The following is a 26,019-nucleotide window of genomic DNA, read 5'->3' on the forward strand; positions in this document are numbered from 1 at the left end:
TTAAAGAAAATGTTAATCACATTTAATAACTTTAGGGGAGAAATTCACTGCTCAAATGAGCATCATACTGATATTATATCTTCAAGTGTAAAAGCTTAAGCCTGATGATAAACATTTATACATTTACACAAAGAAAAGTCAGATTTGTAATGGCATAGTAAAGGTTAAAAGTAGTCACCAAAAACCAACGATCAAATTTTATTATAGAATATATAGCAGACAAGCTTCTTTAGATAATCATTACCCTTCCTCTTAAAACCAGCCAAACTGATTCCTCCTACCATCTGCAGAAAAATGCCACTACTTCAGAAGATGTTCAGATGTAAAAAAACACTGCATTTCCTAGTTAAAGATCTGTCACAAAGAAATATGTTACTAGCACACATCGAGCTAGTTAAATCCGTTAAATGATTAAAAGTAACTTTTTAGGTATATAAGAACAGGTACTGGAAAATACAAACCTTTATTAACTGAAATCTAAATTTTCTTCATTAAAAAAAAACACTTTAGTTTTCAACATTTTACATCAAAATATGAGACTGAATTCAATAACTTTTTATAAACAAAGAGATAACACTTTCTAAGAGGAGAAATACAGGCAAATGCCAAGAAAACATGGGATAAGCATATCTAATACAGGGCTAAGTAGTAACAAACAGAAATTTTATAATTACTCATCACTCATGAATTACATTGCCTTGTAATAAAGAAAACACTTTAAAATCAACTTATCCCCATCTCGAGAGTATTTTTTTTAAGTTGAATTAAGTTATCTTTTCCTTAATATTTTGTAGTTTTAAATTCTGGGACTCATCTAAATGGTAATAACATTAAGATTACTAAAATGCCACATATTTAACTATGTCCTTCCCCATAATCTAGTGCCTAGGATGGAAACAATACCATCTCAAGATTTAAAACCAGTCCTACAGAGTATAAACAAAGAATGGTAATAATTTACAAGATAAAATGCTAATTTGCTTCTCTTTCAAGTTCAAATTCTAATTCTTAAAACCTGGTTTTCCTTCTATAAAGCTTCAACCTTTGACAACAGCTTGCAAACTTCAGCAATCAAAATTGTGTATGACTGAAAAATAGGTATGTATCCAGAATTTAGTCAGTAAAAATAAAATCAGATTCCTTTACAATGAACTTCAAGGGGAGTCCAACATGTCTACTGAAATTAGATTTCACCAGCAAAGAGAAAAAGGCTGTGCTCAAGCAGTAACGAGCATAAAGCATAAGACTGTTACCACCCCAGCCTGACCTCCCCTGTAGAAGACGGGAAAGTGCTTGTCATGAGCTGTCACATGAGAGGATGCGTCCTCACTGCTGCTATAAATATAGTAGTTTAATAAAGTAGGAATACAAAGTATATACCCAGTACCAGCCCGTACCTAGTGCCAAATAATATGGAACCAAGCATGCATTTTAATTATCACAAAATTACTCCTACAAATAACATAAAAAGCAATCTCTATAGCAAACTTCTGAACAATTTTTACTATATCCAAAGGGGGGAAAAAAATCTATCAAGCAAAAAAAGCCCCTATCAATAGGTAATCTGAAATCTTTTTCTTGTATGCATTTCCGACGTAACAATTACACTGTGATCACATTTAAAAACAAGTCTCATCTACAAGCCCTGATACTAATTTTTAAAATCCATGTAGCACTCTGAATTGTTTCCCTATCAAAAATTTTGAAGAAAGGTTATCAGTTATTTCAATTATTTTAAAATATCAGCCTGTATGGGATTATAAAGTATTAAGTAACACATTTAAATAAAAATTACTTAGGCTTTTATTTTGAAAACCTGAATTAAAATACATCTACCATAACTCAAGTGTACAGAAGGCATCTGGTTAGACATCATTCCAGTTTTCTTTGTTCTTATATGTCACAAGGTCCTTTTATGCTTATTTATCTAAGATTCAGCTTTAATTGATCTCTTCTTAGATATATCTAATAAATTTATTGAACTCCACTTGATTGACATCTTTTATGCCAAATATATCTCAGCAAGTGTAAATACATTTATACCAAATTATTTCTGATCTTTAAAAGAATAATTTTCTAAAAAAAAACTCTATTCATGACATATTTATCTCGTGTCCACATTATAAGTCCATGTGCAGTTAGCTATCCTCTCTGTAACTTAAAACTGCTCTTGTAACTTTTAGTTATGAACATAATCTTAGCTGAATAGACTTAAAGTGCTGTCAACTTACAGATCTGCGTTCTGATTAAAAGCCATAGTAGTAATATATATATAATTTAAATCAAATACCATCACTGTCCCAACCCAGGTGAAATTCACTCTACTCACTTTCACTGTTTCATTTTACAAAGAGTAATATAATTTGAGGTAGGAACCAAATAAAATTCTGACAATTTCCACACAACATATTATAAATAATACCATCTATAAATAATAAAGTTAAATCAACCAAATAGTAACAGGCCATCTAATCTATAACAAAATCTGTTCAATGTGTGTGCATGGGGGGGGGGGGGGGGGGAGACACCTGTAAGTTTTCCACAACTATGTTATTTGTACCACTAGATGGCAATCTTCTTTAGATTTGATCAGAGTAGAACTGAAAACAATCACTGGTGGAAAAGCATGGTGAAAAGGGAAGAAATGACTAATAACATAAAAACAAAATATACAAATCAAATATACAAATGAAAGCTAGGTTAACTGTCATAAAGCAACTGCAAATAGTAATAACTCCTCCTGTCTATAAGTGAAAGAACAAGCTACCCTTTCCAATAATCCCTCCCCGCCCAAATGAAAACAAACAAAAAAGGTATAAAACCAAGCCACTAGATATTTTTTCCAGTCAAGATTATAAAGTGTTTCACAAGAGACAATTAGCCTATTTCTGTGTTCTGTTAGGCAATTCATCCCTAGACATCAATAACAGCAATAAACCCTGGCTCTTACTCTACCCATGTGTACAAAAGGTTGCTAAGTAAAGAAAGAGAAATCTTATATAGTGCTAGGTTTAAAATTTATGCTGAGCATAAGAACTAGTTTCACGTCTGACACACAAGCTTTTAAAAATCAATGAAAACAGTCAGAAGGTGAAATAAGGAGAAAACAGGATTACTCACCGTGGAGTAGTAACTGTTTCCTTTTCTGTGTGCGGCTCCCCCAGCAGAGCTGGGTAGTTCCCTGGAGGTGCCAAGAGAGGTTAGCTAGCCCTGCCCCTCATCGCATAACAACACATCCTTTCACATATTTATGAAATGGTCTCAACTCTTAGACCTTAAGTATGAATCTTTCTTGAGTGAAAAGTTAGTAAAAGCTGAGATCTTAAGAATGATCTAAGAACGACTTACAGATCTATCAGAGGAAAGGGGGCACAAAGTAAAGAAGAAATATTTGAGATGAAAAATGATGACTCCTCTACCTTGAGTAACCCTGTTTTTATAGATGTTATTAGTTTTTTGCTTTCTGTGATAGCTGGTTAGACCTAAAAGATTGAGTGGACTGCAAAAGGTGAAATTAATGACAATTTGAGGATTAAAGGCAAGTGTCCAAAATTCCTGTGAAAGACATACTCTAACTTCCACATCTATAAAGGCAGAACTATGAGTATAAACTATACCACAAATGTTTCTATTAAGCCATTAACTAAAGGTTCCAAGAGCAAAATAGAGAGGTTCCAGTTTAAGATTAATTCAGCAGACTTAGTATCTAACAAAACTGTTAAAAATTAAAACTGTACTAAACTAAAAAAAATTTATCCTTTGATTACCTTCAAGGAACCTTAATATACCCATCATTTTGAAACAGTAAAATGTATAGTATGTACTATGTATTTAGCAACCCTCTACACTGCTGAAGGCCAAAAATTTCAATGCAGATACCATTAGGTTCATTTATTGTATACTTATCAGGATAATCAACTTACCTAAGCTTTTTACTTTTTGTCAGTCTCTAATCACTTAGCACAGGAAATTGGTTTTCACATTTAGTAGCCATTTCCCTGAACAACAGGATTTTAAGATTATCCCATATACTCTACTAGAAAGATTTTAAGGGAAAATTCAGAACTAAGCTTCCAGTTTTCCATTACCTTTCAATTTTCCAGAAGCCAAATACTACTAATACATGTGCAAAGCAAACTTAATAATGAGTGGTTTGACCAAAAAAAAAAAAAAAAAATTAAAGCAGCTAGAATATTTTATCTAATTGAGATTTACATAAGAAAAGTAAAACTGTAAGTTTAAATTTTAAAAAACTGTTTGAATTGCTATGTGCTTGCAAAACCTGCTCGAGTATTTCCAAATGTGCATGATGCCCCATAATACAAAGGCAAAACTGTTTATTACTAACAAGAGTGACCCTCAGGCACCTCAGGCATTACACTAAGGCATTTGTCGCAGTTATGTCTTTCCCTTTCTCCCCCACCTGGTACATTTTATTCTATTTCCTATGGAGTAACGACCATTGAAGAGGGTTTTTCCCATCTCCTGGTTTCAAATTGAGCCGCTGCTGCTAATTTAATTGAGTTATGCTACAGATACTCATTCTTCATGGCAGGCAGCGGGATTTAATATCAGAGCAATAGCAGCATCACTTGAAATGACTCAGTGTTTTCAAATCAACTTACATTAAGAAGATTTAAATAGCTGACTTATTAAAAAAGAGATTTAAAAAGCTAACTTCATGATACTTTGGTGAGAACCAATTTACAACCAGCTAAAAAAGCCAAAATGTTATATAAAGAAAACAAATATAATAAGGAACACATTACCAAAACAAATTAAACTTTTAGATTGAAGATGATACCAGTCAGATACTGGTTTTAGAGGAAAGGATCCTGTTAAGAACGAGTTAACGGCTCAGGGAAGACTATAAACTCCCCGTTTTGGCAAATTCAAAGGCAAAGGGCTGCTCGTTCATCTTTAATTCTACTTCCTATAATCATTATGCTGCACTGATGTACATAACTACAAAAAACTCTAAAAGGTACATGATGAAAAAGATGGACATTTTCTTCATTTTATATTTTATTTTGTTATGTATTATTAAATATACAGGGGTGGGCAAAAGTAGGTTTACAGTTCTCTGTATGAAAAATAAGGACACCCAGGACCAATTTTATAGTTCATAGTGTACAGCAATGTAGGCTAGCAAACTATTTATATTCCATGGCATTCATAAAATTTTTATAATATGGTATTCTTTTCCTTATTGAAAATGCATTTCATTATATATAAACCTAATTGGTTTATAATAACAAAATATATGGCAATTTTGTCCTGATGCACATTTCGAAGATAAAGACTTTGCATCAATTCACTACTATAGTGCATATGACATAAATATGAATGACTACAGGATGATATGAACTGCAACAAAAAAACCTCTAAGCCTCCTGAACTGATCCGTCAAGCAGTACATCCAAATGAACACTCAATACTAAAAATCTTCTCATCATATGCACAGATTATACAAGCTTTTGCTCTTAGGTAAATTGTTGGATTAAATGATGACACTTCTCACTGTCAATAAGTTCAAGCACAACTAAATTTACTAATGTAATAAACTCATTACAAATGAAATCACTTTTTAGCATGCCATAAAAGAATTCTTACTTTATTACACACTGTTAAGATCATCAGGAAAATCAAAACCATTTCTGTAGATCTCATTTAAAACTATTGTTTAAAATCGATCTCTCCTGTCCTGGCCAGGTGGCTCAGTTGGTTGGAGCGTCATCCGGAGCACAAAAAAGGGTTGTGGGTCCCATTACCGGTCAGGGCCACATACCCAGGTTGCGGATTTGATCCCCAGTGGGGGTGCTTACGGGAGACAACTGATAGATGTTTTTCTCTGATATCGATGTTTCTCTCTCTCAAATCAATAAAAAATCCTCAGGTGAAAATTAAAAAAATAATAATTATTATAAAATCAGTCTCTGATAACAAAAATGAATTTGGTAAAATTGTTCTTGTATCAAACTAATAAAACTAATGAAAAACAAAAGTTCTTTAAAAGAATTCAGCAAATTCCTAGGTAAACTGAAAACAGATTCCTTTACCTGGAATGACCCTACTTCTCCCTCTTAAATCTAATAAGCAAGCTAAAGTTCAATGCCGAGAAACAGTTTTTAGATTGAAATAAGTGGGGATTATGAAAAAGTATGATTCCAAACAATGATTATACAAAACATAGGAAAGACAAACAAGCCACATTTTAAAACAACTACTTGAAGTTTTTTATTATTTTTGTTGTAAAATCCACAAATAATTCTCCTCTTTGTGTTTTTTGAGCGGGCAGGGATTACTTACTCATTTTTATGTGATTTTCATTAAGTTGTTCAGCAATGAGATGTTGATGTTGACATAAAATGATCTAACATGATATACTGAAACTAGCAGCTATCTACTTAATAAGTGAGCTAGTTACATATTGCTGATTTCCGTTAAATTCAATTTTTCAACTTAAATGGTAGCACTAACAATAAACTAAATCAAGACATTCATTCAAAATAATAATACTCTGAGAAAAGCACTTAAATTTATAAAAGCAACTGGGTAGACCTCAAAAGTTCAAAATCATAAATCATAATGAATAACACTGAATGAACTTTTATTAAAAAAAAACCCCTGTGTTTTTGCTACAAAATCTTTAATCAACATTGATTGCAGACCAAAAAAAAAAAGTATTTTTCTTTCCTTTCTTTTAAAGAAGAGTATTTGTCTTAATTAACTCAGTAAACTAACACATGAAATTAAATATCTCCAAGGTCATATTTTAAAACTCATTAAAACACTGAAAGTTATCCTGGCACCATATGAAGATCTGAATAAGCCTTAAAGTTCATAGACCTAAATTGTGCCTCAGGTATTTTTGGCCTAACAATGAGAAAAAGGTTAAAGTGATAAAGAAACAACACCAATAATTATAAAACCAGGGAATCATACGACTAAGACTTAAAATATATGTCAAATGGAAAAACAGCAAAGTATGTAAAGTAGTTATTTTTACTTACAAGTTAGTAACTGGCTCTCCTTTCAATGGAGGTAAGAGGTTTCCTGAGCCAATTAAACAGTTGTGCACTATAGTCAGACTCTGCAGAACATCATCCCTATAAAAAATAAAAGGCATTTTCATAGTTTAGAAGACTCCAAATCCCTATTTAATTAAAAGCCAAGAGTCTAGGGTGAAGTACGAAAACTTTATCAAGTAGGGATATACAAAATTAAGGCCAAAAAATGGCAAATGTCCCAGTTTACCCACTTAATAGTACAAGGTAATTAAACAAATATTTACTGGTAATAAGAGACCTGCTTATATTTAAACAAGTTCTAAATAATCACAGGGAACAACTTATTGGCCTTTGTGAAACAATTCTGAATTTAATCACCTGTTTACCTAAAGATCACCACCACAAACAAAAATAGAAAGCAGTATTACATGAGATCTTCCCACGTATCCCATCTATTAAAAATGGGCTAGCTAAACGTTTACTTCAAAAGGCAGTTTTGTACAATATACTATATAGCCGACATTAAGTCAATCATACTTCTTCCTCCAATCTCATTTCTACTGAATTTGCTATTAAAATTTCCTGATATTTGACACATAGTAATTTTCTTACTATTATTTTAGGAACTATCAAAGATTCAAACTATAAAGTCTAACAGTCTCAAATAATTTTTTTCTTACTAAAGCCCCTAGGAAGAGAAAAAAAATCATCTCACAGAGATATTTCTCTAAGTTATGGTAATGTCAGTAATATGAATGACCAAGAAAAAACAACCCAATAAACCTAAGCTGAATGTAGAAAAACAGTCATTTCCTTTCCAAGGGGGCGTACCTACACATCTCCCAAAAGATGCACAAGTGAAAACTAAGTAGAAAGCACTAAAAACAAGCTATTAGACATGTTTTTCTATTAGAAATGTTGAAATGTTATGACAAAATTTCTGTTACACAACGCCACTTCTAATTACACTCATGGCAATGTTCAAAACACACTGAAAATGAATACATCAGACAGGCCATACAAAGAAGGCACAAAAAAGACTTTGTAGTCTGCAACCATAAAACACCAATTAATTATTTTTAAAAAACGAACCTAGAAATTTCGAGTTCTCCATCCCCACACTGCTGGAGTTTGATGAGTTCAGGCTGAAGAAAAGAGTCCAACAGAGAGAAGGCAAAGGCTACTTCATCGGGAGAAGGAACATGCCACTGGATTCCCAGATTCCAAAGGTCCCCGGGTTTACCCCAGTCCTAGAAAAGAACAGCATTTGCTCAGCAGGTTGAGAAGTTGAAAAAAGAAAATATACACGTAACTGAAAATGTTAGAATAAGTATAGGTATTCCAAACCTAACGTAGCAAATAACACACAAAAAAATGGCATGAAAACATATTACCCCTTCACTATAACTCCTGATAGGTTTCCCAAAGAGCCCCTCAAATAAAATAGTTTACTTACAAGAGTAACAGTAAGCGTATGTGAGTCTACTGAGTTATCCAATAAAATTACATGGAATTACAGGCGTTAGATATGGCATAACAAGTCAACTCACACAAAAACAGAAAAGAAGAAAACTGGATAGAGTGAGCTCCAGTACTATGCTGCACAAGTTTAAAAAATTCCAGGGAATGCCCATCTAGTTGCTATATGGGATGCTGGCCCATTCCCGAATAACTTAATAAAGCCAATTAGATCTTCAAAACAAACAATCCAGTAAGTTTTAATAATCTACTTTAAAAATCAAGAAGTGACATCTTCCGACACAACAAGAAAAAAACCCCACGCTCTGAATCCCTTAGGAAAATAACCGAATATATCCTTGAGTCCTAAATTAGTGAACATGCTTGCCTTGATGGGGAAGTACTCAGAAGGACGCCTGCTGAAGCCGCCGGGCACGCTGCAGTACTCCGTAGGGTAGATGAGAGTGGTAGAACGAAGAAGGTGATGCAGAAGGTTGCAGGACAGAGTGTAACCCTGCTTACAGGTTAAGTGTAGGGTTCTTTGGAGAATCTTTACAAGTTGCTCCCTATAAAGAAGCAACTTCTTCCCATCCACTCGGGTAATCTTAAAAAGAGGAAGAAACAATTGAAGATATTTGGGTTACAAGATCAAGAATCAATAATTAATGCAAAGGCCAATGGCCACAAAAGTAGCCTAAAATGATAACATTGTTTTTAAAATTCTGACAATTTATTCTTTTTAAAGGTCAAACACATTTTCTGAATCTGGGCTCTCATGTGCCGTGGCATAGTTAACATCCTTTTCAGAAGAGTATATCTCCTTCAAGAGACAAAACTAGCTTAATGGAATTTCTCTGTTCTTTGGTTCCTGAACCAACCCATAAAAAAATCCTAAAGTTTGATTATTGGCCAAATTTAGAACAGAGGAAAAAAAAAGAATTCTCAAATCCAATACACTTTTCAACTAATGATTCACCCATACCAGAATTAATCAGTAAAAAGACAAGTAGAGTACTGAACATAAAGTAATCAACAATTATACTCCTCTGATAACAAGAAAATGGCATTATCTGACTTTCTGCAGCTATATCAAGAAATCTCTGGTCTGGTCAGTGTGGCTCAGCGGTTGAGCATAGACCTATGATCCAGGAGATCAACGTTCCGAGGTTCAGTTCCAGGTCAGGGCACATGCCCAGGTTTTGTGCTCGATCCTCTGCAGGGGGCATGCAGGAGGCAGTCAATCAATGACTCTCTCATCATTGATGTTTCTATCTCTCTCTCTCCTCCCCTTCCTCTCTCTGAAATCAAAACAGATATTTTTTTTTAAAAAATAAATAAATAAATAAATGGAAGAACTTATTAAAAAAGAAAACTAAAACTTGTGACTTTTCATGTTTTAATGTCAAATTTTCAAAAAAGAATGAATAATAAAAGCAAGCCAACATTTTCACAGTAATATTTTCTTATTCCAAAGATTTACAATACCTCAGACAAAAGTTGAAGATTCCACAGTAACTCCTTGTCTAGCTCTTCCTCATTTAATACATCATCATCTAAAATGGCAAAATAGTACAGAGGGGAAAATAATCTATTATCCAACTAAATGAATAATTTTAAAAATATTTATGTTTAATACTTCTGATAGCTAAAAAAGTCTCTTTTAGGGAGACTTTTCAATTCTTTCTGCATTACTCTTGAAAAGTGATGGAAACTTACTTTTCAAGAAAAGAAAACACAAAACAACCAAATGTCTGAACCCACATATCACAAAATAACTGGTATATTTTATGGCAACCTCTAAATAGTTCTTGTAGGTATGAAAATATTAATTTAATAAAGTAAAATTTCTAAGCTACCTGTCAACATGGTGATACCTTATTTTGAGCAATTTCCCCCAAAACTGCAAAATTAAAATATTGCATAGCTTAAAGATCTGTTTTCATCAACAGAGTTCTAGAAACCATGAAAAATTTCATCTGAAATTGTAAACAAAGAATGATGACTATGACTTACTCATTGTAAGCTGGGTTATAACGCCACAGCAGTGGGGAACAAAGAGCTTCAAAGATTCCTCTGGGCAGCACTGAAATAGATTTGTATAAATAAGTTTTTTGAAAGGTACAAATATTTAATAGTCGCAAAGTATACACTAGCACTATATTCAGTGGCAAATAAGGGCTGGAAGTGGCTACTAAAAGAACTATGTATTTTAAGTATAACAAACATGTCTAAAATAATTGATCACATAAACCTGTTGGTTATTGATTCATTAATTCATTAGTCCAAAAAAACCAAACTCACCTTTACAGCAGCACGGCACATGTCTGCCACCATACGGCCTGCCACTCTGGTTTCAAATATATGTGAAATAGAAAAATTAAAAACCTTCTGAAGGGCCACCTGTTAAGATATGTAAAAAATGAAAATGCCTAATCAACATTTTAAAGAATATAAACATAAAACATTTTTTAAAATGTTGCTCAGATTATATTAAATGTAACCAAGTAGGACATTTTTAGCCATCAGAATTTAAAAGGATTTGCTTAATCGCATTACACTCACATCTAGAAACAATCTTTGCACAAGACCCTAAGGTGAACAAAACACTTGAGGAACAAGATTTTACTTGCTACAGAAATACTAAACGCAAAATTACAACACTTGGAAGCAAATACAATTATCTTGTTGCCTAATCCAATATAACAAAAGAAATTTTTTAGAATATCTATTATTTACATTTTGTCATTCTGAAAACTACAAACATTTACCTCTAACCCAAAAGACTTGAAGCAGTCTATTTCATTTTACAGTCAAGTCACAGAATTCAGGTGCTGAATGAAAGAATGAGCTCTCCACATAGATTAGCAGTGCTCAAAATTAGAAACAACTCCCTTCAAAAGATTTCGATTAAGAGATTATATTATTTTCTTTTACTCATATAATCTTAGTAAATATTTCATGCAGCTGTAAGACAGGTTAGCTTTTAACCAGGATAAGCAAATTAAACAGCGATAATCTTAGACAAAGGGAGAGAAACAGAAATGGAAAAAGTATGGTTTTAAAGACCATACTGTACATAACAAGTATCAACCAACATGAGTGCTGACAGAATGCCACACGAGAACAATTTCCAAACTAGTCTCCCAAATAGTATTTAACTGTAAACTTTAAAACTACAGTTAATTCTTGCTATTTGAAGTATTTATGTTCTATATAGCTGCTGTAAAAACTGAATAGTCAAATACTAATTTGCCAGCAGGTAAAACCATTGTTCCTAGGGAAGAGACAGGATTAAGTTCCTACAAGGCTCTGAATTTTGTGTTATGTGTTTCTGTTTAAAGACACCTTATTTAATAGATATTCTTGATTTGTAACATGGAACTCAAGTCAACAGCACTATTAACTCATGCCTAAACAAAGCTCACCTAAAACACTATTTTCTCCGTTAGACACATCACAATTCTCTTATGCTTAGAACACTAGACAGTATTTCAGCACTACTCTTAGGGGCCATTTTAAGCAGAAAAATCACCAACAAAAAGCACAAAAATGTGAAAAGCCTGGCACTAGACAGACACAAAAAGAACACGTTTACAGTATGAGAGTTAAAACCAAAAAAAAGGGCAGAGCATCACCTTACTCGAACTCAGCTGAACACGTGCAACTCACATTTCTGCCACTGCAAGTGTCGATTTAGGGGTTACAAATAAATTCTAGCCAGCAGGTAAATTTGCAAATATGGAATACGCAAATAATGAGCATCAATGGTATATCTTTTTCCAATTTTAGTATGGAAAGAAAGGATAAACTGGCATTGATATATATAATCTTAAAGTAGCTTAAGGTTCAATTTTTAAACATCAAATAAAATTACAACATTGGAATTTAGTTTTTTGCAGCAACACATTCTTACCATAAATATTTCTTTGGAACATTGCGTGAGGATTGTACTAAATGTAGAAGACAGACCTAATTCAACTAAACTCTCCAAGTGAGTCATTTTCTCAGTTTCTGTCTCTTCTCTTGTTTGCTCCAATGTGCTACTTTCTATAAGTCCAAAGCATCTAAATAATGCAGAGAAAGAAAGAAAAGTATAATTTTAGCAACTAAAAACTGGTTTAACATCTTTGATGATGATTAGATAAACCTCCATTGCTACGACTATTTACGTGAGAGCTATTTAATGTGTACATGACTCACTAATCAACTGTCCTTTTATCACTTCAGATGCACCATCCTTGGGTATGAGTTAAATGGCGGTCACAATGCAGGGAGAGACTACAGTTGCTAGGACAGAACAGTCATTGTTTTGAATTCAGATAAAGAGCACGTCTGGAGTACATGCTCACCTGTCCATAAACTGTAAGACGAAATCCTCAAATTCAGCTGTGGCTGAACATAATTCTCGTTCCACCTATAACATTAATGTAGAGAAAAATTAAAAATAAGCTTTGATTTTTTTCTCTCTGAACTCAAAAAACTCAAATATGACCTATAAAATAGATATAACCCTAAATTATTATACTGTGTACTGTGAGAAAGAGCACCATAGTCACATGTCAATTTAGAATAACTCGATCTACTCATTTCTGGCAACCAAAACAAGAGTAATGGTATTTTATAAAGGCCAAGCCAGAAGTGAAGCAGTCATTTTTATTATCAACTACATTTTCAAACTGTTTCAAACTTCTGATGTATATATAAAGGATTCTCTCTCACCACTTAAACATCCAAATGACAAAAGTCAAGTAGTAATATGCTTGCGATAAAGAAAACAGTTCTGAAAGAACCAGACAATAAAGAAAATTTCTCTTCATTAGATGCTAATCTCATCAACAGATTTATTACTAACATAAGAAAATGGAAAAACAAATCACCACTACCTTTGCTTAACAAAACATTAAAAAGTGACAAAGAAATTAAAATACACCTCTGGATGTCAAAATAGCAGTGATGACAAGGCCCTCCATTGACATCATCGTAGTCACAAGACAGTAATTTTAATTTGTTAGCACCTATCCAAAGTTGCTTATAAATTAGCAAATATTGCTATGCACATACCGTAAGAACTAGAACTCAGTTAACCAATTCCGGTACCACCAGAAAGCAGCCTTACCTCGGTGAGGTCATTTCTTTCCTGTAGTACAGATGAACAATCTACTAAAGGCACCAGAGTGGAAAATGTTGCTATAAACTGGAATGTAATCTGAGGGAAGATGCAACAGATTTAACATCAATTACATATTCTAGTCCAGAAACACAAGCATACTGTAGTCTACCCAAATAAATTATTTTGAGGAAATCCCACACGACAATCTTTCTGGAAATTTTTTACTTAGAACTACCTTAGTAATGAAACCATACTATGTTTATTTTCGTATAGTTATTTATTATGTTTAAGCACAAAGTTCTCTGACCTTTTGTCACTGAGAAGTTACTCTGCCTCTCTCCTAAAAATGTAACCATACTTCAGGGTAAATAGTAAATGCTAACGCAGAAGCTGGAGACCAGGGAAGAGGAGCCATGTCAAGAGACGTGTGTAACCAGGATCTGGCATCTACACCTGGTGATGTGTCATGCCCCCTTGTCACCAGAGGAGACAAGGGTAAGTGCCAATGGTCACATGCTATGGTTTTTAATGTCTCTGCTTAAAGAAAATAGTAAATATATAATGAGCTTTAAAACATCAAATGATCATTAAATGAATACAGGTTATGGCAAGTTACTTATGAAGGAAGATGTTTATATAGCTCAACTAACTACCCACAGATCTAAACTTGGGCAACTATGCATGTAATTCTGTTATCATTTACAAATTTTACACTGAACTATGTTCTAGAATAGTTGGGGGGAAAAGTAAAAGGATGTCCACTTATACAGTTATAACTTAGACACAAAACAGAATCATAAATATGCTCACCATGCATTTACTAAAGTCATTGGGATCCACCCCAGGCAATGCTCTCATCAACAGAGGTAGCATGTGTGTTGGACCTTCAGGAAACCATTTGCCCCCTGATACCAAACTGCGGGCTACTCCAATTACACAGCTTAAAGTGGCTGTGAGCTGGTGAGGTTCTGTTAAAGTCTCAAGTGCAGGATATGTTCTACAGTATGAAAACAGAGTTTTAGATACATTGAGTATAAATTCATAAACCACATTTTGGTTTAAAGGTTTGGAGCTAGCAGAATATTCTCAGTGATTATTTGCTCTCAGAGTTAACAGAATCACACAAATAAAGGAGAGGTACATGTTTCCCCAATCCCCTGCCACCTCACCACCTTTCTCCATGCACATTCCACAGTGAAAAGGAAGACAAACTGGTAGATGCTGCACTGTTTCAACCATTCTGACCCACCCACCTCACATGCCAACAGGACTGCAACTGCATCTGACCTAGTGGTCAATGATTACTAGAATTCAGCAATAACAAGTTAGGAATGACTCTGCTCTCCCCACTAGGACCTTGGACAAATCTGAGTCTTATGGAATTCAATCTGTTGGATCCTCTGGGCTCTAAGAACTAACCTCCTTCTACTTTTCACAAAGATATTTAGAGAGAAATCATAAAGTTCAAGTTCAGGCAGCAGAGGAGTAACAGAAAGCTGAAGTAATCTGCTCTCAAAACAACTGAGAGTCGCTCTATCTTGGGAAGTACCTCAGGCCTGTGTTGTGACAGTGATTCAGCAAATGGAGAACTATTTTCTAACTATTTCAACATAAAAAATCAAAAAGAATGCAATAAGGTCTACCCTGTGGAAACAACACACCTAAATTATACAACATATGAAAATAATAAAGACAATCACAACTGATTTCTGTGTCACTGGTTCTAAGAAATAATAGAAATCCAAAATTACTTTCACTGCACCTTCTCAGTATTTTGTGAAACTCACATTCCAATAAAAAAACCAGCCAGAGCTTAATTTATGAGCAAAAACTTGAGTAACTAAAATGTGCAAATAATACAAAATACTTATTCTATCCATTTCATGCCAATTTTCTTTTCTCTCCAATAAACCTCTATGGAGACATCAATCATTAGGTTAAAATGTCTTACTTCTCTCCTCTAGGAACAGGTATAGCACCAAGGTAGCAATGCAAAAGCCACAGAAAGAAAACCAAGCAGAACAGAAAAGTAGAGGGACGAGATAACCAGAATAACTGTAGCCACTGCTGAGGATTCAACAAACATGTAAAGCTACACTTACCTTTCAAGAACAGGGGGTATTACTAACTCTGGTCTCATGAGTGCGAGATTCTGCAGAGCCTGGGCTGCTTCTAAACTACCAGTTTTGCTAAACATAGCCAAGAGGACAGGTTGAATAATGCATTGTACAAAGTCTGTAACATCTTGATCAGTAAGCTTATGGCTATCAGGCACAGGAGTTAACCAAGAAGGCTTCTTGTATCTTTCACGATGCAATCTTCGAACAACACTGTTTGGCAACCGCTGAAGTAGTTTCATTAACTTGTTCTGGGGACACAGAAGCAAAAAGTCCGAGGTAGGCTCTATCTCCCAAGTAGATGTTCATGGTTCCTCTGTACCCCCCAAGTAAAGACTTTTAAAATAACGGCTCTTATAATCTTATTACAAAGACCTGCACAGTGTATCTAGACGGAATAAAATACTCTTACCAATTAACTACTGATACTAATCAATACAAATAAATTTCAGATTTCAGTTTTAACTTCTAGCACTACATTAACCTTCCATTACATGAAAAGCTTTTTAACCAGACAACTTAAAAAAAACACCACAAAGCGACAAATAAAACTGAAAAGGTGATTCCATGCCTTGGTGGCATTTTAGTTACAATTTTTTTGCCAGAATGTAGTATTTTGTCACCAGTTACCACACCAGTATTACCTTAGTTTATTTATATATATTCCATGAACACTAATTAAATTTGAACTTAATCATTTGCATATAGTCAAAGATTATATGAAGGACAGGAAACGCATTACAGGTTACTTAACAGGTAATAGTTACCTATGGCTATATCTGAAAAAATTCCAAAACCTAGAGTGAAAAATAACATACTCACCAGCCAGCGCCCATTGTTTGAAGGATGGTAAAAAGATGTGATGCTGTTAAACAAACCAGTCAGGTGTTTTTGCACTAGCTTACTTGGTCCACCCTGTTCAGATACAAGAGTAAAAAGATCAGTAACCCCATTACACTGCAAAATTGGAGGGTTACTAGGCCCCAGCCTACATGTAAATCTCTAATGTGGTTTATATTCATCCTGCTGACAAAAATCAATTCTACTTCTAAATAGGAGTAAAAAAATTCCCCAATGACCTTCATACATATTGATTCAAAACATTCTACTAAAAATAAAGGCAACTTGCTGAATCCAAATTAAAAATTGAAAAGTTGTTTTATTTTACTCTTATGCAATCAAATAACTTTCGTCACTAGATTATCATCTTAAAGTAACCGAGAGTCCTAGCATCAAGCATAAAAAACATTCCTTAAATGATTCAAGAAGTGAATTTCTCATTGCAGGAAATGAAGAGGTAAGACTTACCAAAATGCATTAAAAAATTTTATTATTACTTCTAAATGTAAGTGTTCAGTTCAAATGATTAAACCTGTTACATGTGATGAAATTTTGATTCAAAAAAATGTTTTCTTAATGTATTGTCAAAACAACCAACCAAAACAACAACATAACTTGGGGGGGGGGCAGATGAGGAAAACAGCTAGTACTGTATTCATCTTATCAAGTTGAACAGCCCTGGGGAAAAAGGCCCTGAAACCTCCTATCTGCCTTAAGCTGATCTTCTTTCAAGAAACAGCACAGACCTAACTAAGGTAGAATGTCAGTGACATTAGGAACCTGTCTTCCTACTGAAATTAAATCTACTTCATGTTTCCTACTCTAGCATAGTGCAACCACTAAGAAACCGTAATTCCACAGCAAAATATCAATAAAATTTTAAAAATTCTAATATAATAATCATTGATTTTTATTATATTCAATATTCATACTGAACACAAAATGAAGCTGCCAATTAGAACTGCATGAAGAACAGCAACATTAACTAAAATAAAGCTGATACTGGTCATTATCTAATTCAGTATCTCCTAAAAAATGAGTTTCAACTCATCACTTATGTAAGATAGTGTCCATCCAAGAGTTTTTGCTCTCATTGAACATCAGAAAGAAAATGTGATTTTTTCTCTAATAATAAAATAGAAAAAACAGGGAGCTTAAATTTTTTATTTATTGATTTATTTTAGAGAGTGAAAGGAAGGGAGAGTGAGAAAGGGCGAGAGAGAGGGAGGGAGGGGGAGAGAGGAGAGAAACACCGATTTGTTTGTTCCACCTATTTATGCATTCAATGGTTGCTTTTTTTAAAAAATTTTTTTATTGATTTTAGAAAGAGGAAAGGAGAGGGATAGAGAGATAAAAACATCAATGAGAGAGAAACATCATCAATTGGCTGCCTCCTGCACATCACACTCCCCACTAAGGTTCAAGCCCAGAACCCAGGCATGTGTCCTAACTGGGAATTGAACCTGTGACTTCTTGGTCCTGGGTCAACGCTCAACCACTGAGCCATGTCAGGCAGGCAATTGGTTGCTTCTTGTATGTGCCCTGACTGGAGATCGAACCCACAACCTTGTTGTATCCGGACTATGTTCTAAGCAACTGAGTTACTTGGTCAGGGCAAATTTTTTTCTTTTAATCGTACAATAAAATTTAAGAGCTAAACTCAGAACCATTGCGCCTTTTCCACAGAAACAACAAACACTGAAAAACAACTTAATCTGGAAGAAAATATCGAACACAGAATAATTATTCAAAAAAGAGACAGCTATAGAATCAATATAACAATTCAGAAAAGTTGTTCTAGAGTCTTACTTGAAAGATGATATTGAAATCCAAGCATGTGGATATATTTTTACTCTCCTTCAATGCTGTCAGTAAAATAATCCTTCGTGCTTTTCTTTTCACTAGATTATTTTAATAAGCTTTGTGCTCAGTGTAGTGTTTTATGTAAATGTGTACACTCAATGCATTAATACTGACCACATGCAGAACGCTGAGTTCTAATCCCACCTTCACCATTCTCAATTAGACTTGGGGAAAGTCCTTTTATCTATGAGTCTGGTTCCTGGCCTATAAAACTGTTATAGACATTCTGAATTTCTCAAAACTCTAAACTTTGATTCTGTTTTTAAGGTCCATTGGTTATAGACATTAATAAACGGTACATTCTGAGTCTGAATATATCCCAGAATCAAGTGACCAACTAAGCTACTAAGATAGACTTATGTGATTATACATAATTTTTGTATAATTACCACAAAACGTAGGTGAACTACAAAAAACAAATATAATGTATTACAAACCATCATGGCGGTGATCCATATTACAGCATGTCCGATATCATAAGCATTTGTTAAAAATCTTGGGACTAACACTTGACTGCTTCCCACTGGGAGGTTCAAACTTCTCAGAATTCTTGTAAATATCTTTAAGAAAAAAAATGAATTAAAAATATATACAGATATCAAATAACTTTCCTTAAAATCTTAAATGCTGTATATTACTGTTATCAGATGAATTCTCATTTGATCAGTTTTGAAGCAAATTACATACTGCTTAATAATCTGCTTTACTCTTTAAAAATCATATAAAAATATGTATACTTTTAAAAATGATACTCTGAGGTCACAGACGGGGATATAAAGCAGCTGTATCCAGGTACCCAAAAACAGACAAATGAAATATAGTAAAACATAAAAAGGCAAAACATAGATACCTGAAGTTAAAACATGAAATGTTTTGACTCCTTTCTGTCTCTCTAAATGCACAAAAATTATTTTCCTATTCTCTTATTTCCTGCCAAGGATGCATAAAATTAAAATATCTTCTGGTGGATTCCTTTCCCTCTTTAAATTTTAAATTTAACATTGACTTGATCCCCCCTCCCAAAATGTGTAATCTGTCATTTAATAATTACATTTTAACATAATTAAATTTATATTTTTAAATCTGTCATTACTAACAGACAGGGGTCCCAAAGGAAGGGTAAAATTACTTCTCCTCCTTAGTTTCTACTGGCCAGCAACAGAGGAAGACAGCACACGCAAAGGCAGACAGAGCATTTGCCTTCTGCTGGTCCCCAACCATGCTCTACTGTCACTATGTGCCTCAGAATCATTTGGGTGGCCCCACTCCAGTCCTCCTAAGGTGCCAAAGGTGATTCTACTGTGAGAGACACTTCGACTGGCTGCCTCCTGCACATGCCCCGACAGGGGCCAGGGATGGAGCCTGCAACCGAGGTATGTGCCTTTGGCTGCAACTGAACCCAGGACCCTTCAGTCCATGGGCTGATGCTGTAACCACTGAGCCAAACGAGCTAGGGCTGTAAATTATGTTTTTATTAAATGTCTAAAAATATTTTATGTGGAATCAGAAATTAGCATACAAAATATTCTTTTCCTTAAAGACATACAAGTGACATCAGTACTATTGTATGTTATATGTTCAAATGTTCTTAATTACCTTTGGTACATATGGATCCCAATCTATGTACCCTATATTATCTGTAGCCAATCGTGCAAAGAGATTTACTAGTTGCTGAAAGTAAGCAAAAAAGACATGTAAATACATTTTTTGTTTTTAAGTGGCATAGTCATAACCGTTATTCATTTGTTCTTTTTAGCAATCAGTATTCACATAACTTGATTTAATACATGTTTTATAAGTCAGTTTTTAAAAATCTCCAACTTTAAGTTCTGATTCTTGTCACCCATTTAAAATTAACAGCAGCTGAAATGTTTATAAAAAGAAAAATGACATAGCATTACCCACAATGCAAACAGGAAAGGAAACTTTAATCCAATAAGCATACAGAAAACACTTACCATGCGTCCAGCACCATGCTAGTGAGGATACAAAAGGAAACAAGCAGGGTCTTACAGTTTCATGCATTTCCCATTACATTCAGATACTTCTATATATTAATAAAATCAAAATAAGAAAATGTCTACTGCTTTTAGAATACAGCAAATAAAATTTTAAAAACAGATTAAAGCACTGCTAATAGCTAATTCTAGGGAACTGAAGCTACTTATCAAATAATTTCATGTTTCATTTCCAAACTAAAAAGAAGAAGAGGAAAAATGGGATACTCACCCCCTCCCACTGTGGGAGATTTTGCACTGAAACCCAAAGGCCAATTAATTCATCAAACCAAAGTCTGAGGAAGAAAAATGTTGTTATGAATATCAAGTGACTTATAGAAAATGGTTCAAAGCCAGGTATCCTTTGTATTTTTTAATCTATTATTCTTACTGATAACTACACAACCTAGAAAAAATAATACTGAGAGTTACAAACTTAATGTCACATAGGACTATTTTTGTCTGAATATTCCCCTTCCAATTTATTTGTGCTAAGAAGAATAATTTCATAATACTTCTACTTCATTGTCAAGGAATTACTGTCCACCCCTATCTAATACTATTTACAAGTTTCTCCTTCCTCTTCTCGCCTTTCTCATTAAATGTTTAGCTCTTACTACCTGTTCTTGTAACTCTCCCTTAGTTTCCTGTCTTTAATAACACAATTAGTAATTACCCCATTGCCTAGCACTGTAGCAAATGTTCCACAAAAGAAATGAGTCACAAAGTGCTAGGTGCAATTAAATTATAGTGGGGGAAACTATCTCAAATTACAGAAATATAAGAGAATATAGGGGCAAGAAAATGTCTGAATATTATTAACCAGTCTTTAACAATGTCAAAGAAAATAAAAGTTTTTACAATTTTTATTAAATTAAAATTTCAGCTACACACAGAATTTCCAGCTTAACAGAAATAAAAAGATTTGACATCTCCCTATAGAAAATGTGAGGGAGTGGAAAACTAAGCATGAACCCACAAACACAGTGATAATTACTATTATCCTTCCCGTCTTTTTTCATACCCTTTTCTTAAAATTTTTTCATTCTAGTTCCTAAAAGTAGTGCAAAGACTACAAAAAAAGATTATAAAAAAGACCCGAGAAACTACATGTGATAAGAGTTCAAACCAAGTTTTAGGAAAACACTTTTCCTTTCCCAAAACTCTCCAATTTAATATTTCTATCACTGCCTATTTACTGAGATTTTCCACTCCTTTTTGAATGTATTATTCTTTCTATCCTGATTTTCTAATTAAAGCCCTCATCTTATTTGGCTGGACATACAAGCATTATTCTCTATGTACAATTTTATATGTAATTGTTTTAGCCTTCACCCTTCAAGTATAATAAACATAATGGTTGAGTTAGTAAATTTTTCTTTACTTCTTATTGCTTTACTAGTTTGCCTATATCTGTATTTCCTGCTACATTCTAGAATTTCTCAAGATATGTAAATACTTACTTAAAACCTTTATGATGCAGTTCTGGAGGAAGGGAGGTAGGAAGAAATAGTTCAAAATAAGTGATGGCCTTTTGCATCGTTACATCAAAAGGGCACATTAAAGGCCGCCATTCTTCTAGCATCTCAGCAGTCGCATCTGCTGGAAAATATCTAATAAAAAAAGAAGGTTTTCATGTATCTGATCATTGGCTAAAAGTTCTGCAACATCAATACATAACTGACCAAAAAAAGAGGAGGGGAATGGCTTTCCTAAGATACACCACACACTACAAATGTCATGTCAGGCCACAAGAAACACATTTTAACTCTAAACTAAACACCCCAACACAATTAGGATAAGGTAAATTTTTTTGTCTATGGGACTTAGAAAAATGCTACAAAGTTGATAAAACTCAGATGAAATACAAAGTCACTCAAATCACATACAAATTTAAACATGGTTGTATTTTTTCTTCCTGTGTGCTATGTAATAACAATAGAAAAAGTCTTGTCTATATAAATCCAGTCTATACAAAAAATGAAAAATCAGTGAAGTGAGAAAGAGAACATCGACTGCTAGGCACGTTTGGACAAACCATTTACCCTCCTGGACCACAAAGTCCTGTATAGAAGAGAGGACTGGACTAGATGATCTGGTCCTATAGGCTCTAACACTGTACAATTCTATAAAAAGGGCAGGGGCATCCTTGAGATAGAGATCTACAAAACTAAAATCTGAAGTGTGGGCACATGCACACACAACACATAAAACGAAGGTAAAGGGATAAAGAAGACCCACATATAATTTTCCAAATACCCATTAAGGAGTCTAGAAGAACAAAAGGCATGTGAGAAATTCTGATTTGCGTATGGCCAAAAGGTTAGAAAACCCTTTCAAATTAGATTTACACATATTATTAACCCTACTACATGTTTATACATGTGTGTTCATTAGAACCACACTTCATTCCTTGATGTGAAAAATGAAATTACATTCTCACACATTTATGTGCTAGGTCACTGTTAAACAGGTTAGAATTTTTTTAAAAAAATAGCAGAACATACTCTGCCTTCAAAAATTTCATACATCAATTCCCCTTCCTAATTTTCCAGAGTCAACTATTAGTCCAGTGATCCAAAATAATAGCTTGAGTGTTCTATGAATTACCCAACAACCTAAAAACCAGTAGGTACCGCAGCGATGATCAAGTTTCCAGTGAGGAAAAAGGCTAAGAGAGTAACTGCCTAGTACAAAATGACATTGCTCCTTGGTGAATTATGACTCAAGTTACATCTTAAGCCTCTTAAAAAGGAGACATTTTATATCCTGAAAATGCATTTGCCCAAGACTGAGTAGTATAGTAGATCAGCAATAAGTATCTGGCTTATAAATAACTTTAACTCATATTAAAGCATATGATAAACAGGGATTTCCATTCAAGAGTTCACTGTATCCATAGCAGGATAGGTAGTCTCAGAACAGCCCGACAAACAATAATCAGAAAATATTTTAAGTCTAAAAAACTGGACTTTAATTAACTGAAACTAAATTCTCTGCACATTCATCTTTAAATATCAGAATATGGGAGAGTTAAAGTCAAATATTTACTGAAGGAGAACAAACCAGAAAAAAAAGTATGGGCCATACCTTCTTGTTATCACTCAATTTTAATGTAATACCCCTACAATGCCCATTTTGAAAAACAATTTTATCTAAGTAACAATAATCTAGAATAACCTTTAAAACAAAGGTGATTATACATAAATGATGGCATTTTTACTTTATAATGGCTGACTGGTACCCACACCACTTAAAAATTTCTAAATTTATAAATGAAATCTGAACATTTCAGTTCAAGAGTTGGAAATGACACGTTGTGCCCAGTGACTAACATCACAAGGTCAGAAACTATTTATACCTTGAATCTCCTCTTCAAGCATACTAAAGATAGGGAAAAGCCCAGAGAAACAACATGAGGCTTTATAAATTGAGAAGCTACTTACGGTCGGCAGTTTTTCACGAGTGTTTTGAGAACATTTTCTACAGAACTGGGGGGGAAAAGCCATTTGATAAATTAGTTCAGTGTATTTTAAGAACACATCTAATTCAATTAATAAAAATACTCTAAGATATGCTCATAAACTTAGATATTATCTGTGCGGAGCAATCGCTAACCCTCCTCTTCCATACAGACAAGGAAGGGCAAGGATTCACTACCTACACCCACAACCCACGCTCTCCTCTGCCCTCATGCTCACCCTCAGCTGTGCACTAATGGGGAGAAAACCAGGAAAAGGACAAGTCATTTCCGAGCTGACAAAGTGGGCAGCATGACCACACTCCTCACGAAACACGCTCAGTGGTTTAAAACTTCAAATACTAACTTATTAAAGTGCTTTTACAGCAAACAAGTAGCAGACAAAATTTGGTGGGCTTCTATCAGCAACTGCCAGAAACTTCTTTTCTGTAACCAACTGATGTGAGTTCTATAACCCTCCAAGACACTTCTTGGCCAGCAACAATTATCAAAAAAAGCAACAGCCGTCTTTTTGAACAGCTACTTAAAACCTTACTTGAGTAACATTAAAAGATGCAACTTATTTTCCAACTTGTAGTCGACTCAAGTGAACATGGAAAACAAATATTTTTATATTAATTTATAATAAATATTTCTGTTTTAATAATAGTTTAAACACACATGGCCAAAGTGGAATTTTTAAAACATTAACTGGACCACAGTCAAAAAAGGTCAAATGCAAATAAATAAAACAAAGGGGCATTAGGTAATTTTGAAGCAGAATTTAAAAATAAATGTGTTACTTATAGTATGATGTGCACAAGGAAAAATAAAGCAAGTCCCCAAATCTCGAGAGAAAAGTTATGCAGGAAAGGGGTAACTTTCAGGCAGTGCTTCCAACCCAGCAATTTCTCATTAAGCTTCTTGAAATTCTTAAGTCCAGAAGTCTATCCAATATCTCTGAAAGCTTAAGAACTAATCTGCAAAGAAATTCCAAGGACTAACACAAACCAAACTCAGCACAAGTAATCAATGTATCATATAACCAAGAGAGAAAGCTATAATGTTATTAGTGGAAGCAGTAAAAATCCTCTTTAGTTTACAAACTACTCAGAAAACAATTAACTGAAGAGGAAACCAGGCTACAACTTGTGAGATAATTAAAAAATAAATGATGACCATACAGCCAGAGGGCAATCATGGAACATTTTCTCTGATGATATCAGAGAGATTCTACCTTCCCACATAAAAAAGCTAAGCAATTCAGTAACACAGATTTTAGTTTAAAGAACATCAAAGTTTGCCAGGTTAAAAAAAAAAAAAAAAAGTCAAACTTCTCTCCAACTACATTTAAATCTCCCTGAAGACCACGGCTATGATTTTCTTACTTCTGGGCATTGCCAAAGTGCTTGTAACAAGGTTATGTGTTCATTTTATTTATACTTTATTTATTTACTTACTTACAATGCTCAATAAACATTTTCTATCAAGGCAATAAAGAGCACAGATCTCTGAATCTTTTAGTTTGGACCAAAGAACCACATTTAGAAACAAATTATAGAATTAATACATAGAATTAATACGCAAGGTTTAAAGAGCCATCTTGTTCCAAAATAAATAACAGATCAACTTAAACAGATTTAAAAGAAAATTCTAAAATGGTAAACTCTGTCCAAGGATATAAGCAGAAGATCTGTAATTCTATAGTTTCTAAAGTTTGTGTTCATGTTAACTTTTCATTTATTTTATTGTTTCTGTGGCAACTCATTTGAGAGTATAACACAGAATACCTGCTTGGAATTTTCACTGGTAACTTTTATATTCTACCAACAAACTTTCATATAATGTGAGAAATAATTCTAGGAAGCAAGTCATAAAAGGCTGCATAGCTAGCTACCTTTTCTCCAGTTCCCTTCACTCTTCTGAAGAATAGAAGTTTATTATAATACTCAATAGCTCTCGATCCACTCATTAGAGGAGTAGGGTATGTGGGAATGTGGTATAGTTCATCCAAATAAAGTCAGTTTCAGCCCCTCCTTATATATAAGGCCTGTGCCATTGGACTTATGCTCTTTATCCAGAAAAGCGTACAATCTCTCTAACCTGTGATATCTGTATAGTGACCTTTTGTGATTCTTGTAATCTCTCAAGATGAAGGAAACAA

At 34.0% G+C, this 26,019-nt stretch overlaps 1 protein-coding gene across 1 annotated transcript in view; it reads right to left on the reverse strand.

Moving 5' to 3' along the window:
* The window catches only part of PSME4 (proteasome activator subunit 4), a 77,914-nt gene that overhangs the window by 28,686 nt on the left and 23,209 nt on the right, over positions 1 to 26,019 (reverse strand). Inside the window, exons 4-20 of the mRNA XM_081157129.1 lie at positions 23,842 to 23,886; positions 21,859 to 22,008; positions 20,628 to 20,691; positions 19,995 to 20,069; positions 18,836 to 18,958; positions 16,518 to 16,610; positions 15,681 to 15,946; positions 14,389 to 14,575; positions 13,585 to 13,674; positions 12,818 to 12,882; positions 12,382 to 12,532; positions 10,770 to 10,868; positions 10,482 to 10,551; positions 9,954 to 10,021; positions 8,857 to 9,072; positions 8,103 to 8,260; positions 7,014 to 7,109 (exon numbers count right to left, since the gene is read on the reverse strand). Of these exons, the coding sequence (XP_081013255.1) occupies positions 7,014 to 7,109; positions 8,103 to 8,260; positions 8,857 to 9,072; positions 9,954 to 10,021; positions 10,482 to 10,551; positions 10,770 to 10,868; positions 12,382 to 12,532; positions 12,818 to 12,882; positions 13,585 to 13,674; positions 14,389 to 14,575; positions 15,681 to 15,946; positions 16,518 to 16,610; positions 18,836 to 18,958; positions 19,995 to 20,069; positions 20,628 to 20,691; positions 21,859 to 22,008; positions 23,842 to 23,886 (2,016 nt within the window). The remainder of the gene's footprint in view (positions 1 to 7,013; positions 7,110 to 8,102; positions 8,261 to 8,856; positions 9,073 to 9,953; positions 10,022 to 10,481; positions 10,552 to 10,769; positions 10,869 to 12,381; positions 12,533 to 12,817; positions 12,883 to 13,584; positions 13,675 to 14,388; positions 14,576 to 15,680; positions 15,947 to 16,517; positions 16,611 to 18,835; positions 18,959 to 19,994; positions 20,070 to 20,627; positions 20,692 to 21,858; positions 22,009 to 23,841; positions 23,887 to 26,019) is intronic.

The sequence above is a fragment of the Miniopterus schreibersii genome (assembly GCF_964146895.1).
Source record: "Miniopterus schreibersii genome assembly, chromosome: 13".
NCBI lineage: Eukaryota > Metazoa > Chordata > Mammalia > Chiroptera > Miniopteridae > Miniopterus > Miniopterus schreibersii.